Source organism: Acromyrmex echinatior, chromosome 8, assembly GCF_024713525.1.
Source record: "Acromyrmex echinatior isolate Ae372 chromosome 8, ASM2471352v2, whole genome shotgun sequence".
Lineage (NCBI taxonomy): Eukaryota > Metazoa > Arthropoda > Insecta > Hymenoptera > Formicidae > Acromyrmex > Acromyrmex echinatior.
In genome coordinates this window covers 8334313-8351667 of record NC_141859.1, presented here as the reverse complement: position 1 = coordinate 8351667, position 17355 = coordinate 8334313, and the positions used below count along the sequence as shown (strand labels likewise).

At 32.3% G+C, this 17355-nt stretch overlaps 1 protein-coding gene across 5 annotated transcripts in view; it reads left to right on the top strand.

Annotated features, from left to right (window-relative positions):
* Ten-a (Teneurin-a transmembrane protein) overlaps positions 1 to 17355 on the top strand; it is a 495412-nt gene that overhangs the window by 264525 nt on the left and 213532 nt on the right. Inside the window, exon 1 of one of the 5 annotated variants that reach the window (XM_087409042.1) lies at positions 7424 to 7586. The exons of the other annotated variants lie outside the window; for them this stretch is intronic. Within the exon in view, the coding sequence (XP_087265168.1) occupies positions 7457 to 7586 (130 nt within the window). The 5' untranslated portion in view covers positions 7424 to 7456. Of the gene's footprint in view, positions 1 to 7423; positions 7587 to 17355 lie in introns of those variants that run through there. 5 annotated transcript variants of the gene reach the window in all.

Here is a 17355-nt window from a genome sequence, read left to right as displayed (position 1 = left end):
CAATGCTTACAAAAATTATATTTTCGTAATTGTATGATTATTTTTCATGAATTATTTTTTATGAATTGTATGATTATTTTGCATGAACGCATGTACACTGCATGCGTTCATATAGCAATTATTTTTTAAATTAATTATTAAGTTATTTTTTTACTCAGTTTTAATTTGGATTTTAATTTATTTGTTGCAGAAGTAATTTTTAAGTAATTCTCCTTTTACATAATTTAGATAATAAAAGGAGAGTTACTTAAATTTAGATAAAATAATTATATATTTTTTCTAAAATAATTATATATGTATAAACAAAACATGTAACTAAAATATAGAGTATTTTCTAAATGAAATATATATTTGTTATTTCCGTTATTTGTAAAACTGGAATCATGAATTTAAAAAAATAAAAAAAATAAATTTAACTTTTAATTATAATACTTTTCAATTACTTTTTTTTGTTAACTTTTAATTCAATTAATTTCATTCTAAATTAACTTGTATTTTAACTAAGTTAAATTTTTAAGATTGTTAACTTTAACTTAAGTTTTAAAAAAACTAACTTAGTTTAAAAAAAAAGTTAACTTACTCAACCCTGATAAAAATAATCAGCACACAGAAAGAAAAATAAGCAATTATCATAAATAAACTATAATTTATCGTCATTTTCAATATGCCAATTATATATTTTTTTAATAAAATTCTAAATAATCATTGCTAACATTATAGCAGTAATAACTATTATACAATCCAAGTAGAACACAAGTCATCTTGACATCAAAATGACCTCAAAAATAGCTCTACAATAATTACTAAGTCATTTTTTAATCAATTATGATTCATTTTTATGTCATTTTGCCTAGATATGTGTACTCTCAATTCGCTAAAAGAATTAATTTTTTTTCAACAAAGGCGTGTTTCGAAATAACCCTTTTTGTTAAAAAAGGAAAGCAATTTTTTGTAAAGACATCAGTTTAAATGTCCCTTTTAGTTAAAAAAATCCATTCCTGGCAAAATATAATAGATTCGTTTAAAGTCGCTATTGTTAGAAATATCAACTTTTCGGAGATCAAACAATGCCCCCTCTCCTCCCCCTAATTGCCATTATCGCAACTTGTTCTGTTTAAATTATAAATTGATCATAACCATAAGGATTTGTAAAGCTAGCACATTCTATTAATATAAAAAAAAAATAATGACAGTTCCAGTAACACTTTTCATAGTTCTACAGTTCTATCTAAAAATAAAAAAAATTCTATATTTTTTATATGAAAAAAACTAAATAAAAAAATATGACGTGCTAACTTCACGAATCTAGCACAATTTTCCTCTAAAGTATAAGAAAATGATAAATATTAGCACTTTTGACAACATTTTCTGATAGTTCTACTAATATTTGAATATTTGAAAACAAAATTCCAACAATTTCCAATTTTTATACGTTATATATATAGAAAATGGCCCGACACTTAAAGAAGTTTAGCATACCATATTTTCGTATTTGGTTTTTTCACATAAAAAAATGAACTTTTTTTTATTTTTAGATAGAACTGTAAAACTATGAAAAGTGCTACTGGAACTATCATTTTTTTTTTATTAATAGAATGTCATGCTAGCTTCTATCCATCACAGATCCTATCCATAATTATTTGACCATGCAATTACAATCACAAACACTTCTCTCAATGCAGATGTATTTTTGAAAAAAAAAAGAACACATCAGGTTTAAGGCCGCATCAACAACAAACGAAACAAATTTCAATCAATACTTATGCACTGTGTCATAACTATTCACAACCAAATATCTTTAAATGTGCAAAAAATAAGTATGCATGGAGCGAACTATTTAATCTAAACATTATGTAACTTAAATTGTTAATTGTAATACGATAATTAAGGAAAATATAATTAAAAATTTGAAATCTTAACTATACATGTATGTACATATCTATAAACAAGTATTATGCAAACAACAATTAAATATAAATAAGGATCAATAATTGAGCCAAATAAAGATTTTTTTAGGTCAAATTATTATTTTGTAATTATATTAATAAGTAAAATCAACAAATCAAAACAATGCACATACATTTTCGAAAACACCGGTCCTTATTTAGCTAATCATAAAGTGAATAATAATTACAATTAAATCCACATTCTTAAAAACAAATTATTATTCATTTTATATTTAATAGAACAGGTTTTTTGTTGGTCTTGAAACACGTACATGCATTGTTTTGATTTTATATTATTAATATAATTATAAAATAATTTAATCTAAAAAACCTTTGGTAATTATTGAGTTTAGCCTCCTCACTTCTAATGTTGATAAAATTAGACTTAATCAATGCACTTTTACACGAAATGAATGAGTCTGGCAAAAAAAGTGTTGCTCTGCTTCCATAAACCGAGGTATTAATTATTAAAATTGATAGATATTTAAATTAGAAAATCTGTCATCACATCGATAGATATTTCATCAAATCGGTGATCAGGACACAATTCTGGGCAATTACCATTATTTTCTATATAATTTTTATTTTTACAGTAGAAAATTTGTTTTGGTTAAGTTTTTATTTGCTTTAAAAATACAAATTCTTTACTTTAAAACTAAATTTACTATTGTAAAAACAAAAATTATATAGAAAATAATTGTATTTTTAAAACAGAGAATTTGTTTTTAAAGTAGATGAGTGTGTAATTGAAGCAGAAAGACTTATCCTAGTCTCACTTACATGTCTCATGTCCTTCTGTACCATTGACAGATTTTCTAACTTGAATATCTGTCAACTTCAACTCAATTAATATCTCAGTTCACGAATCAGAATGATTTTTGCTAGATTTATTCATTTCATGTAAAAATCTATCGAATAAGCCTAATTTTATTAACATTAGAGATGGGGAAACTAAACTCAACAATAATCAAATCTTTATTTGACTCGATTGATTATTATTTATATATTTAATATACAAATATGGTTTTTTAAATAAACATGAAATCTTCTTACCAAAATACATTAGAGAAGCAGAGAAGACCGACAAGGAACATATCTGAAAAATAAATGAGACATCTTTCACATCAATGCATCGAAAACAATATGTAAATACATGCCAATGTGAGATCATTATAATGCAACATTATAAATCGTCATAACGATAAAAATCACAATCGAGTAATGAAAAATTACGTACCAGGATCTGTTGCCTTCCTTCTGTTATCAATTCAATCCTTCTGGGCTTCGTTCAAAAACACTACCTGAGTACTTTCGCGTATTATTTTATCCATGTTGTTTATCGAATGTTAAACAAGAATAAAATGATACTCGAAGACATTCGAATAGTGTTTGCGAATGTGAGCTTGAATATCTACTCACTCGACCAGTAGACAAGACACACGCGTTGCTTACATATCCGCCATTTTGTCGGCACTTGTGGGACGACAGGGACGCACGAATTTCGCGCACGACGACCAATTTTCCGGTGAACTCTCGATATCGCGAGAATCTAATTATTATTTAACTTAACCTATACGTCAGATCGCATCTAAAGGCCTCAAAACGCCAAATCTGTTCGTTTTATTCACCTTTTGTAATCGGTTCACGAAAAATTTGCGTACATCGCACACGATATTCGTTCGTTTCTCCTCGCATATTGTTGCACGGATTCTCGTATGAACACACTTTGGATGAGTAATATTGTAACGCAAAACACGATGCTCACTCATCGCCGCAAACTCAAATCTGATTCGCGAAAGAGAGATTCGATCTCGAAAAAACGCGCATCAAACTGATCAAACCGCGAAACGAACCGACATGCTAGACTACGTTCCAAAACTTTACTCGATTAACTTCAGGGACGTTTTCGAAGTCGTCAGTGTAGCCGACGCACTGACGGGCCCCCCTAAATCCAGGACTTTTTTTAAACCACCGTACAGTAGATATTAAGCCCATCGACATATATATTAAACGAGGCATGTGACGAAATGTCTTTAGTCTTTTGTCTTGACGGACCTAGAAAGAGTAAGGTAAATGTTTGGACACGGAACTCTCTTTCTACTAATGTCCTATTGATCCTTATCGCTCTACTACACAAATATCGGTCTATCTCTTTCTAGATTTGTCAAGATCGTTTCGATGCTCCATCCAGTACTATATGTCGATGGTTAAGTTCGGTCTACATAACGCAGGACTCGAGTCGCAGGTTGCAATCTTGTTGCGTCAGCCAATACAATGCATGAATTTTAAATGTGACGCTTCGAGATTGATTGACGCAACAAGCTTTTAACCTGCGTCTCGCGTTCTGCGTTTTATGTAGATCGAGCTTTAAATTCATAATATCAAATAATGTGCAATTTAAATTATTTTTTATCATTTCTATAGATCGCTACTGTTTCTATTTAATATTTTGTTAATTTAATGAAAATGTATTGAAGTTAGACAATTTAACCCAAGAAAAATGTATTAAATTTGACTGTTATTTATTAAGTTTGTACATTAATATGGATGCCGTTCACTTTGAAAATAACTAGAATGATTTTAACACACAGGCCGGTATTCGTTGATTCTTATATTTAAGACTGACATCTTGTATAATCTTAGAAGGTCACAAATCAATCAGAGAGCGGTATTCGTAATCCAGTTTTATTTCAAGACTGTTTTAAGTAATATCTTAAGATGCTAATACAGTCCTTTAATTGCAGTTCATGATTTCTTAAGATTATACTTAAGACAGTTTTTTAAAGATCTGACTATGAATACTGGCCGGAATTAACTATTAGCATATCAAATATTACAAAGAGCATGTTTCACGACCTACCTTTTCGTATTTCGTATAATCTTTGCTAATCAACTTTGGCATGAACATGTTCTGTTTACCACGCTTTTGGACAGTCAGAATAGCCAGTATCTCAGTATGTCAGTAATGCATGTTCTATAAAAAAATAATAAAACAAAGTGGCGTCTTCACTCGAATTATCTTATCTTAAGCAATGTCTTAAAATTCTAATACAGCCGTCTGATTAATTTACCCCGGACTTACAATAGATTTTTAAGCCTTAAGCCATAAGGAATGGATGAATCACAATCAATTATTCTCCTCGCACTGTAGTTAATCAATTTCTTACGACTTAAGACTTAAAACACCTATTGTAGATCCGGACTTATGACATCTTAAGGCTGTACTTAAGATATTCTCAAATATAAGAATCGATTATGAATAGTTAGAAGGTCATATTAGCATCTTAAAACATTACTTACATGAGTGGTATTCACAGTTGGATCTTACATTTAAAATCTTAATCTTAAATACTTAATATTAAGTTTGTCACAAATATCACAAACCAATTAGAGAGTTATATTAGCATCTTAAGACATTACTTAAGACTGTCTTAAAATAAGAACTATGAATATCGGCCATGAACCCGGTTCCACAAATGTAAGATTAACTTTAATCTCGGTTCAACTTATTTCAACTTACGATTTATCTTTTTCTCGTTTTAAGAATTAGAAAAAGATAAAGAGTAAATTGAACTGAGATTAAAGTTAATCTTACATTGGTGGAATCGTATCATAAAAGTTAAAAATAACATAATGTTATTTAACTCAAGAGATTGGGTTACTGTTGTTTCTTTAATATCTAACAATGTAGAGAAAGAGAGTAATATTATATAAGGTGTTTTCTATTTAGTGACACAAGTCGACACAAGTATTGTTCTGTCTTCTTACTCATGGAATGTCAAGAAAGATAGACGTTTGTGTCGACTTGTTACTAATGTTTATTTCTGTAATATTTGTTTCTATCAATGGAAATGAACTTTAATTTTGGTTCAATTTATTCTTTACTATAGTTTTGATTTTTAGAACAGAAAAACATATAAAGTAAGTTAAAACAAGATTATAGTTAATCTACATTAATAGAAACGAGCATAAATGAAAAGCATTCGTACAGTACATTATCCATATTCATTTTTGTATATTAATGAAAATTAACTTTAATGTCTATTTAATTTAATTTTTATTTTTTTTTTTTAGTTCTAAGAATTTTAGAAAATGTTGAAGTATAAATTATAAACTGAGATTAAAATTAAATTATATTGGTGAAAATGTTTTGGAAGAGAATAAAGTCAATTATATGAAAAATGAAAATATGATATTGTTATATTATCGCCACATTATCAAATACAAATAAAATATTGTATTAAAAATCCAAGAAATAATTTAAAAAGTAACATTATAAGTGTATACCACTTATAATAACAAATTTAAGTAACGAATATTAAAAATAATATAAAAGATAATAAAAGATAATTATATATATGAATGAATTAAATTATATTTTCTATTCATTTCTTATTACTTATTAATTCATTTGTTACTAAAAAAAATTTATTTTCTTGTAATAGAAGTTGATTTTTATTACTAACCAACACTTTATTTTCTAATCGTTCGTAAATAAGAGCTATTATTTAAATTTAGAATTATTAAACAAACCTTTATAATTTTAATATATTGTTTGAATTGTACATTTTATCGTGAGTTTAGTTCTTCACTCGCAAGTATGATTTATAGAGTTAACCTCGGGAATATATATATATATTAGGTGTTGGAATTAATTCGTAGCGTTTTTAATGAAAGAATGTTATTTATTTCACATGAGCATTAAAAAATACATTAATGAAAGTACTTCCCATCACTTGTAAAACGCTACGAATTAATTCCAACACCTAATATATATATATATATATATATATATATATATATATAATAGCATATATATAATATAGCACTCTCGCTTTTGAAACGAATAAGCTCCGTCCATATAGTCGCTTAATATTAAAATGGATCAATCAAAGTCGTCAATTTTTAATTTCTGACTTCTGATTTATGATTAATGGCTTATTATAAAAGGCCCATTAGATTTGTTCGCATCGCATGCTCCAACATGCTCCAACATACTCCTGTCATAGTTCCTACTCATTCTAATGAGCGCATTGGAGTAAATAGGAGCTATGATAGGAGCGTATCGGAGCATGTTAGAGAATGCAACAAACTTATTATTGGTACACAGTATGGTTAGTATATTCAAAATGGAGGATTTTTGCGCTATTTTGGTATCTAGTGCTTTACTGGGGGGGGGGGGGGCACCCTAAAGTTTCGGAACGCAGTCCTGCGATCGGAGCGCAACGATAGCATCGTGGGACTAATTTGAACTGACTACGCGAGTCAAGATCAAGTGAAGAAAGATGACGGTTTGCCGTGCCGAGGCTCGTGGCGAGGTTCGTGAACGTCTCAATTGTCGTTACTCTTAATAGTGTCGTTACCCGATCATCATTTTATTTCGATTCGTTACCAACGCTCGCTTTTGATATGTTTGACCGCTGACTCGGCTTATCGGTGTCGTCATGACTCGGCGCGCGTTTGTGTTGTTTTGATTCCGGCAGTTTGAAAAACTTCGGCGCAGTGAGTCAATGCCGGATTGCGCCGCGTATTCCGTGCGTCTTTCTGCGTCGAAACTAAGTTGTGCGTGTAAACAAGTGTCGAAAATATCGAAGGATTCAATGACGGAGAAGTACGAGATGACTTCGCTGCTTAATTCAGGTATATAATATAGGATTCAGGTATATAATATAGTGCTATCAATTATCTCTTTGTGTCCGCGGTGCGTCTTGTCGTTCACGCATCAAGGTGACTCCAGCCAACATGGCCAATGTACTCTATAATTTTACACATTTTCGCTAAATATTGGCCTGCATTCATATGGATAATTATGTATGTCGCGTGTGTGTTTATGTGTTAAGGGGATACATACATCCGAATAGATGACTGAAAATATTAGGAATTTTTATCTCAAAATATAATTTTATTTAATTCGATTGCAATTTTTTTTATTTCAACGTACATTTATTCAGTAATTAAGAATTTTCTTGTGAAAATTTATCTATCTGAAGCTTCGTCATTCTTTTATACGTGTTCTCGCACGGTGATACAGTTTACGGTGAGCATGATTTATTATTGAATGATCTAAAATCTAAAACAGTGTAAATAGATTTTCAAAATGTAACATAATACTGTCTGTATCGATTCAGATTTTTTTTTAAGAAAATAATGACTGTTTGAAGTTAAAATTCGATTTTTTTATATAAAATTTTTTACTGTTTTATTTAATTTGTTAAAAACTGAAATATTTTTTTAGAAAAGTGGAATTGTCACAAACTATATAAATTATTAAAGAATATTTTGGAGTAAATCATTTAAATTCCGCTCCAAGATATTCATGCTTACCGCAAACTGCATCGCCGAGGACGCGAGAAGGAATAACGAAGCTTCAGGTAGATAAATTTTCGTATAAAAATTCTTAGTCACAGCCGAATGAATGTACCTTCGAATAAAAAAATTTCAATCAAATTGTATAATTACTTTTTGAGATAAAAGTTCTTAATGTTTTCAGCTGTCTGCTTGGAAATACTCCTTTAATACTTGCCAATGTTGGAGTACATTGGCCATGTCGTCTAGAGCCATTTTTATCAACGAAATACAGTAGTGAGTAGTGAATGAGAATCAATGTTGTTTGTCTTAAGCGCATCGTGTTTGTAATAGGCGTTGGAAACGCAGCACGAAAATGACCAGTGACGTATTGCATTAATAAACGTGTAATCATCCGCGCTCTTTCAATCGATCCGTATATACATGTGTGAATGTCTGGACGAATGTTTATTATATTTACATGATGAAAGTCTGACACACGTGCTCGATCAGGTTCTATTGCCAGCTACAAGTTACGAATTCAGATGTAAAATCATTTACTGTTTAATTCATCTCTTTTCTTCTTTTTTTGCTATATTATATAATACATTTTGGCGTATTTATTCTGTGATTCAGCTGCAATATATATTACAGATTATCTTCTCAATTTCCCAATTAATAGATTGTAATATGAATGATAAAGTTTGATACGTATACTTGATTATCTGTCGTTGGTCCCAAATGACGAATTCAGGTGCGAGACATTTATTTTCTAATATTCATATCTTTTCTCTTTTCTTCTTTATACGCTTACTTTAAAAGTGACACAATTTAATAAATGTTATCGAGTTATTAATATGAATAAATTAGATAAATTGATTGCTATTCGTAGTCCATTCTTATTTTAAGATCGTCTTAAGTAATGTCTTGATATATGGTGCTAATATGGTTTTGTGATTAGCTTATGACTGTATTTAAGGCGGTTTAAACATAGGAACTGACTATATATAAATAACTGATCATTACCTAAAATCAATTATCAAAAGTAAATTAACTTAACTTCATAAAAAAAAATTGACAAAATGTCATAATTCAAAAAAGAATTTTTAAAAAATCTTCAAAATCATTACAATTCAAAAAGAGTTACTTTTTAATACTTGTGAAACAAAAATTACATTTAAGCATATTAAAAATTGTTTTTGTCAATATTATTTAATTAGATTAATAATTTTCTGTCACGTTTAAAAGTAGTTTTTTTCCCTCTTCTGGAAAACTTAATTTTTTAAGGAAATCTCACATGTACGTTCTCCTATGAGATTTAATATATTAGGTGTTGGAATTAATTCGTAGCGTTTTTTAATGAAAGAATGTTATTTATTTCACATGAGCATTAAAAAATACATTAATGCAAGTACTTCCCATCACTTGTAAAACGCTACGAATTAATTCCAACACCTAATAGTTAACTTTTTTAATTGTGTCACCTTTGAAGAATAAGAGAGTGATATTATATAAAATATTTTACATATTTCTGCGGTTCAACTGCAGTATATCTTCTTAGTTTTGCAATTAATGGAGTACATAAATGATAAACTGAATGATTAATGTTATGCATACAGTTTCCATACACAGACAAACATTAAATTATTCACCCTTTAACAAAATCTAGTCTCTCACAGTTATTATATCCCGATGGTCGAACATTCCGTCGAATTATCCGCGGAGAATCCCAATGCAAATTACGGGGAAAATGTACGTTGCGTTATTCAGATCGACTTTTTTCTCAGGACGCTCCACGCTCCGTCGCAGTGCGTACGCACGCGAGTAGGTACGTCTCGTCTTTCGCTCTCGTTCCGAAGCAGAAGCCCGTAAAAACGGATGTGACGCGAAAGCACGGGGACCGAAGTTCACCATGGAAACGAGGACGCGGGGCGCGAGAGCAAGAAGGGTGACCATAGAGAAAATGGCCCCGACCACCCCGACGTATAAGGGCGGATCGCGCAGGACGTAGGGGGTTTCGACAATTTTTTACAATTCGCTTCGCGGCGACATATGCCCCTTAATTCTCGAGGATTAAGGAGGTATAAAGTTTATAAGGATTTACGACCGTCGTGTACGTTACGTCGAAGTCCGCATTCATATAGTACACGTATTGTACGCGGGGGTGGGTCACGTGGCGCGGACGGAGGGGAGGAGGAGGGGGGGAGGGGTTGCCGCAATAAAAGCGAGACGAGATTGTGAGTCTTTCATTGTGTTGCCCGGGTCACATTTCATTCCGTCGCCGCATATGCGCGACGCAAAATACAACGCGAAACACTCGCCGACGTTAGAGACTCGTTACCGTCTACGAATGATATAAAACAATGTATATTTATTTATATAGTAAAATGATGAGCAGAGAAACGCGATGCGGCGGGACGATTGCATGCAGATGCGAACTCCGACTCGGAGTTTGTACACGCAAACGTTACGAATCGCGAGTTTTGCGCTTTTCCAATCGTACTATGTAAAATTCCGTAGCGAATGTTCTCATAAACTCTACACGATTCCACGCGAGCTTTGTTACTCGATATTTTGCTGCAGAGTGCGGATTTATCAAGTGTTTTAATTGTTTCATTCTATTCTTGACGCGGTTTTAATTACCGTTTAACGTCGCATCGACCTTTCTTTCTTCTTTCTTCTCTAAAGCAATTGATAATCGTATGCACGTATTATTTGTCTTAAGATTGTAGCGCGCGCGGTTACATGCTTTGCATGCAGATCTTGCGTGCTACACTTGCCCTGTATGTTATTACACGTGGTCTGAAAACAGAGCCTGTTGTAACCCGGTGTTACACGCTTATACGAGACACGTGAGTGAATGTACTTGGACTCAAAATCTATCTACCGATTTTACAGACTTTTTTACAGATTTTACTTCCTTTTTAAACACAATCTCCAATCTCTTTTCTGACAAAAAAATATATAGTTTTATCTAAACATAAAAACAGTTTAATTCTCCGCTAACAATTTCAGACTTTAAAGGCTCAGCCTTTTTTATTGTGGAAGAAGAGTTTAAATCTCTCTAAATAAAAAATAAATAAAATACAATCCCCAACTTTTATGATAGTAAAAAATTTGTTGTTAAAGTTTTCATAAGTACGTTAAATTTTTCAGATTTTTATCTCAAATAATATAAAAATCTACATTGAAGTTTGAAGACCCAGGTTGCGGAAGGGTGAAAATTTCACATTGTTGTCGGAGGATTAAAGTCTAATTCTCAGAATATTTCGATTAATCTCAATTTGTCAAACCACCACGCTCGTTTGGAAAGCAAAGGAAGGAAGCGTTACGGTGGCGAAGTTTTCCCCGTATTTTTTTCTTTTCGAATTCCCTGCGCAATAAATGTCGGATTACTGGCTAAATCGCGGCACGCGTATACGCTTACATGGTGACGTTGAGCGAAGGAACTGAGCCGCATAACCTTTAGCTAACATTTGGAATAGGGAAAAACTTTGGCTCATGGCTAAAGATATATAAAAGGGGAGCGCCATCGGAGAGCTTGCATCGCGAACTCTTTTATTTGACTTCGAATTAGCTGCTTCGATGCGGTTTAAGAATGGACGGTACGGAGTGCCGGCCGCTTCTAGGTTCGTGCTTTGTTTAGAAATCGCACACTTGTACCGCCTTTCCATTGCCACGCGCGCTAACTTATTCCCCGCGTTACCGTAATTGGATCAGCGAGAATTACAGGGAAGCTCGCTTTTAGACCTCCCGAAGGCGGCAAAGCGTTGCGCGTAGAATACATCCCGATGCGCATTTGGATTCTCTTGAATAGCCATCGTATTTACCTAATTCAAAATAACGCTGATTTAATTTTTTAACGTCCGCGAAGACACTGCCGATAATTGATGCATTTTACTGGTAACTGAATTTAACACATAGTCCACGAGAGCGCAAGTATACGTTGAAACATACATTTACGTTATACTGCGCTGCGGTTGAAACTATTTTCATTGTAGGAATATTTGATTAAACCTAGACATTCAAACACTAGTGCAGGTACTTTCAATAATAAATACCATTTTTTATTAAAAACGTTTTATCTAATTATATTGTCAGCTTTTATAAATTTTAAAAAATTCTCTTTATTTTATTTTTAATCACGAAAATGTAATTATTAATTAGAAAGTTTTGTATTTTAATATTTTTATTCGGAAAATATTAGAAAACGTGCTGCAGCACTTAATTTATTACTGCTGAATTGTAATAAATTATTAAAACTGTTCTCTATTTTTGGTAAGCCACATGAATAGCAATGTACTATTTTATTTTCAACTTTACGTGTAAACATGAATGATTTATATTTTCTATTGCCCCGAAAATAGATTTATTCAAATCGAAACTTTGTGTCGTGCAATGTTTAACAACTACCGGTTTTCAGCTCACGCATTCGCAGATTCGAAGCATAGGAATAAGATTGTAAAATTGAATTGTGATTGGGAAATTTATCGAGATCAATGCATTCAATATATAGTGATGTCCATCGCGCTCCATACCTTTTTTTATAATAATGACGATTAAATGAATATATATCCCTCGTTGAGAGAATGAGAAAGAGAGAGAGAGATATATATATGGATATAATGCGTAAAAATCTCACGATGTGTAAAATATTTCACTAAATATTCGAGAGAGAACAACCGCGTGGTAAACTTCGTACCTCTTTCTACGGACAAAAAACGTACGCGCGTGCATACGTGCGTGTATGTGTACCGCGCGCGTAGATCGTCCCATACGTAGACAGCATCCAGGCCAGATATGTACGTTCGCTGTTGATTGAATGTGACTGTCGTGATGGAAGAAATTTCGCGAGGTACGTCACACCAATACGAGCGCGAGCGGGATGAATATGAATGAAACGGGTTTCCGGTCTGGCTGAGCCCGAACCAGTTTTACATTTGCATCCGTATTTGTCGAACGCGAGGGGTGAGTAATAAAGGCAGTCTAATTTTCTCCTCTTTTTCGGTAGCTTTGCACTGTACACACCCCCCGCGATGTTTCGCTCGATGGAAGCACACATCGGCGCAGCGCGAAAAAAAAAAAGGACGCCATAGCAACCGCTTTTCGATTGTCGGGCCGCTTGAGAGAGTGCCGCGTACACCTAAATATGTTACAATAAATTGCGTCTCCGTACGTGCACGTGTTTTCGCCCGTGTACATCATGGAACGCGCCTTTTCCCGGCACATTACCAAACGCGTGCTGGCACGCGGAATACATTTAAATGCGTTATAAGCGTGCGAAGTTTCATCAAAATTCCAGCGCGACGTCTGCGATCAATTTTTTCACCAAGGTGATCTATAATAGTAGGCACAAATATTTATAAAATATATATATGTACATTCTAGGCTAAAAGTTTGCAAACACTTAAAAAAAACTGGCATTTTTGGATTATTTATTTAATTACAATGTATCTTTTTAACAATAAGTCACTTTGCGATAACAGTTAAATCTAAGGAATTATTGTTAAAAAAATATATTGTTATCGATATTTGAATAAGTAATCCCAAAGATAGTGATATTTTAAGAGTGCAAACATTTAGCCTAAAGTGTATATATTTAACAGTTCAAGGGCTGACTTTTGAAGCAACTTGTCTTTTTAATAAAATGAGATATAAATTACATTAATAAAATAGTAGAAAAAGAGAAAAAATTTAAAAAGGATAATTATTGAAGCTGTATAATAATATAGATGTGCAATGCTATGTCTACATATTTTATTAGCGAGCAGAAATACAAAATGTTCGGACTATCGTTTTCTTTGTTATCGCAAATTCGTTTGACTACTCCATTTTTCTCTCCTCAATAATGCACTTGATGCAGCTGGGCACTTATCCGTGTCCAAATGCCACGCTTTGCTCCGCATCCGGCAATCGATCCTTTTCCATTTCGATATCCTCTTACACGACCTCGCACACGACAATAACGATGGGTACCTAATCGATTCTTTTAACGTCAACAAAGCAACACGGCCGTTTTCGAGCGCGCGCCTGTCGATCCTTTGGTGTTAAAATATCGCGTTACTAGAGGCAGATGTTGACCGGAAAATTCCGCGAGCAGTTTCCCGGCGTGCACGCGTATTATCGCTAGAGCGAGCAATCTGTACGTGGCAAACGCGGTTTGCGTGTAATCAGGGCACGTTACAGCCAAACACGTTACAGCCACGTTACAACAAAACAACCGAGCTTAGACCAACGTGAAAATAGCCATTAAAAAATCGTATCGCTGAAAACTCCGAAACACGCATACCCTAAATCCAAAGCCGTTTAAATAAATCCATGAAATGCTTGAAATTTTTATGAGAACTTTTATATATATGTAATACTTTTATATACATACTTTTATATATATATACACAGTGTTGTATAATTTGATTATTTTATTTACACTGTTACGCGTATTCATCGTTTTACTAACAAAAAATGTGTTAGAGAAACAAATGTTAAATATTTTACCAATTAAAATTACCTCATTACTGAAGTAAAGTACAATTTGAGGTACATAAAATTGATTCATAAAATAATTATTAAAGGTGACATAATAAATATAAAATGTAAAATCGATGAGTGATCAATGATGTAATGTTACAAAGCCTATAAAAGTAATTAATGAATTAGTTATTATAAGATATTTTGTATTCATGATGTACATAATATAAAATTACGAGATAGATAAAATCATTTTTAAATGTATATGCGGTAATTAATTTTGAATAATTATTGTCAGATACAGTTATTCTCTACATATTACAATATTACGAAGAATGAATTTATCACAATATTATAACTCTTTTAATTTTATAAATTGAATCAGCTCAAAAATTTATACATATTGCATCTAAAACATTTGATCTCAAATTTTATGAATTAATTTATTTTTTGTAATTATCATAAATATTTTTTTATTTATTAACACTGTTCCTTGAATATTTAACTATTTATGGCATATACAATTTGAATAAAATAATAGATCGTGATAGTTAAAAAATTAGAGATTGTATTTTTGTACTTATTGATTGATAGTTAAAAAATTAGGAAATAATTGGTGGAAAATAAAAGAGAATATTTATCTCTGTATTGCATTGGAAAATAAAAGTATTTATTATTTATCTTATTTGTCTACTCCAATTGTGGTTACGAAAATGGTATAAAAATGGAGTTTTCTCTGTTCAGGGCATCGATCTCACGTTCTCGCCATGCAGTTTCTTTACAATAATGTCCAGAGGTTTTCTCCCCGCAATGTGAATTCCGTCGGACATCTCGAGAGATTGATAAAGCTCTGCAACGAATGTACGCCGGGAATAAAGTTAGTAACGAATTGGTAGACAATATTTGGGGGAGGACGATGCACGTGCAGACTGATATCCATCTTTTACGACAACATTCAGATTCAATTTACTTCTCAATATCAACAAACTCGTACAGCTTGGTTCGATTTCGACTCGATATTTCTATTTGCTTCTCTCTCTCCCTGTCTCTCCTCTCACGCCTTAACTCCCTTCTTCTTCAGGCAACTTGGCCGTTCTGGTTTATAGATTACCTCGACTACGTTGTTGCAATATATTTCTGCAACTTAGAAATATTACATTGAAACCGGAAGGATATCGATGGGAAGCTTCAAGAATACGGAGCGGATATAATATTTGCTTTTTGTACTTAGTTTTGCAAAATGGACAGATGTTATCATTGTACAGTATAATGAATTCTGAGACAGTATATTGAATTCTTAAAAATTAAATTCCGTTTAATATGACTGTCTTTAAAAAATTGGCTATCTTATAGTCTTTTTATTATTCAAAGTACACAATAACTTGAAAAAATAATCCTGAAATATTTTTACAATCCCGCAGGGAAGAAATTGAATTGTTCTAAAATATTACTTTTATATTTGCTTTGGATATGGTTGACAATATATTTTTTTCTTTTTTAATAACTACTTTTTACAAACCGCAATTCCATCAAAAATCCGCAATAAAGCGTTCTATTAATTAAAATCTTTATTTTTAAAATTATTTTCATAATAAGTCACTTAATGTATTTATTCCATTTAATATTTATTTGGTTTCTACTTACTTTTTTAGAAATTCATTATGGATTGAGTCAATATCCGTATAAATGTTCTCAAGTATTAATAAATCAAAAAGCAATAACATACCATAAGCATATTATTAATAACAGTGATATTAATTGGAGTGTACAAAAACTAAAAACATCTCAGGTAATCGTTTACATAAAAGAAAATCGTGTGACTACCTTCGGATTAAACCATACATTTGCAAATTTATCATCAATAAAGTACATTCTATTTATCGCTTGGCAATAAGAGACGGTATTAGATCGTCACGTCGTGAATACCAAATGAGAATTCAGATGTGGATACATGAACGCCGTCATGACATTTAAATTTTAAATTCAACTGTAACATCATGGCCGTGTTTTTGTAATAGATGATATTAATGATGATCGAAGCGTAAGAAAATCACTCGGCATAATCAAGGGTGTAATTATGATTGAAGTAAAGAAAAGCGGCAAGATAAACGTTGGATGTAAATCTCAATTTAATGAAAAACTCATACGGATATAAAAAAGGCTTTTTGTTCCATAATCATTTCGTTCTTTCGCTATCGTCGTTGCTCTTCCGACAGACTGTGAATGGCAGGTACATATCCCTCTATTCCGTTTTACCCTTCGTCCGCTGAAAGCGGACCGTCGAAAATGGCTCATTAGTATTCAGGTGAAAAACGGACAGCCTGAATCGTACACGTATAGATCATTGACACCTGCCGGCTGATCTTTAGCGCCGAATTTCGATCTGTAGAGCCGGTCAACGCAGGAACGAAATAGACTAAATTCGTGTCGCGAATTTGGCATACACGTCGATATATTCCACAGCGTACATTCTATCACAATTTTGCATGCATCGCAAACTGCCGTAGAGAAGGGAAATATAATTTTGATCCATAGCCAGAGGTGAATCTGAAACAATCTCTGTCAAATAGATTCGCAGCGTTCTCCGAAAAAAAATCACATATTAACGAATGTCGCATGGGGAGACGTGTTAACGTATAAATTACCGTATAACATT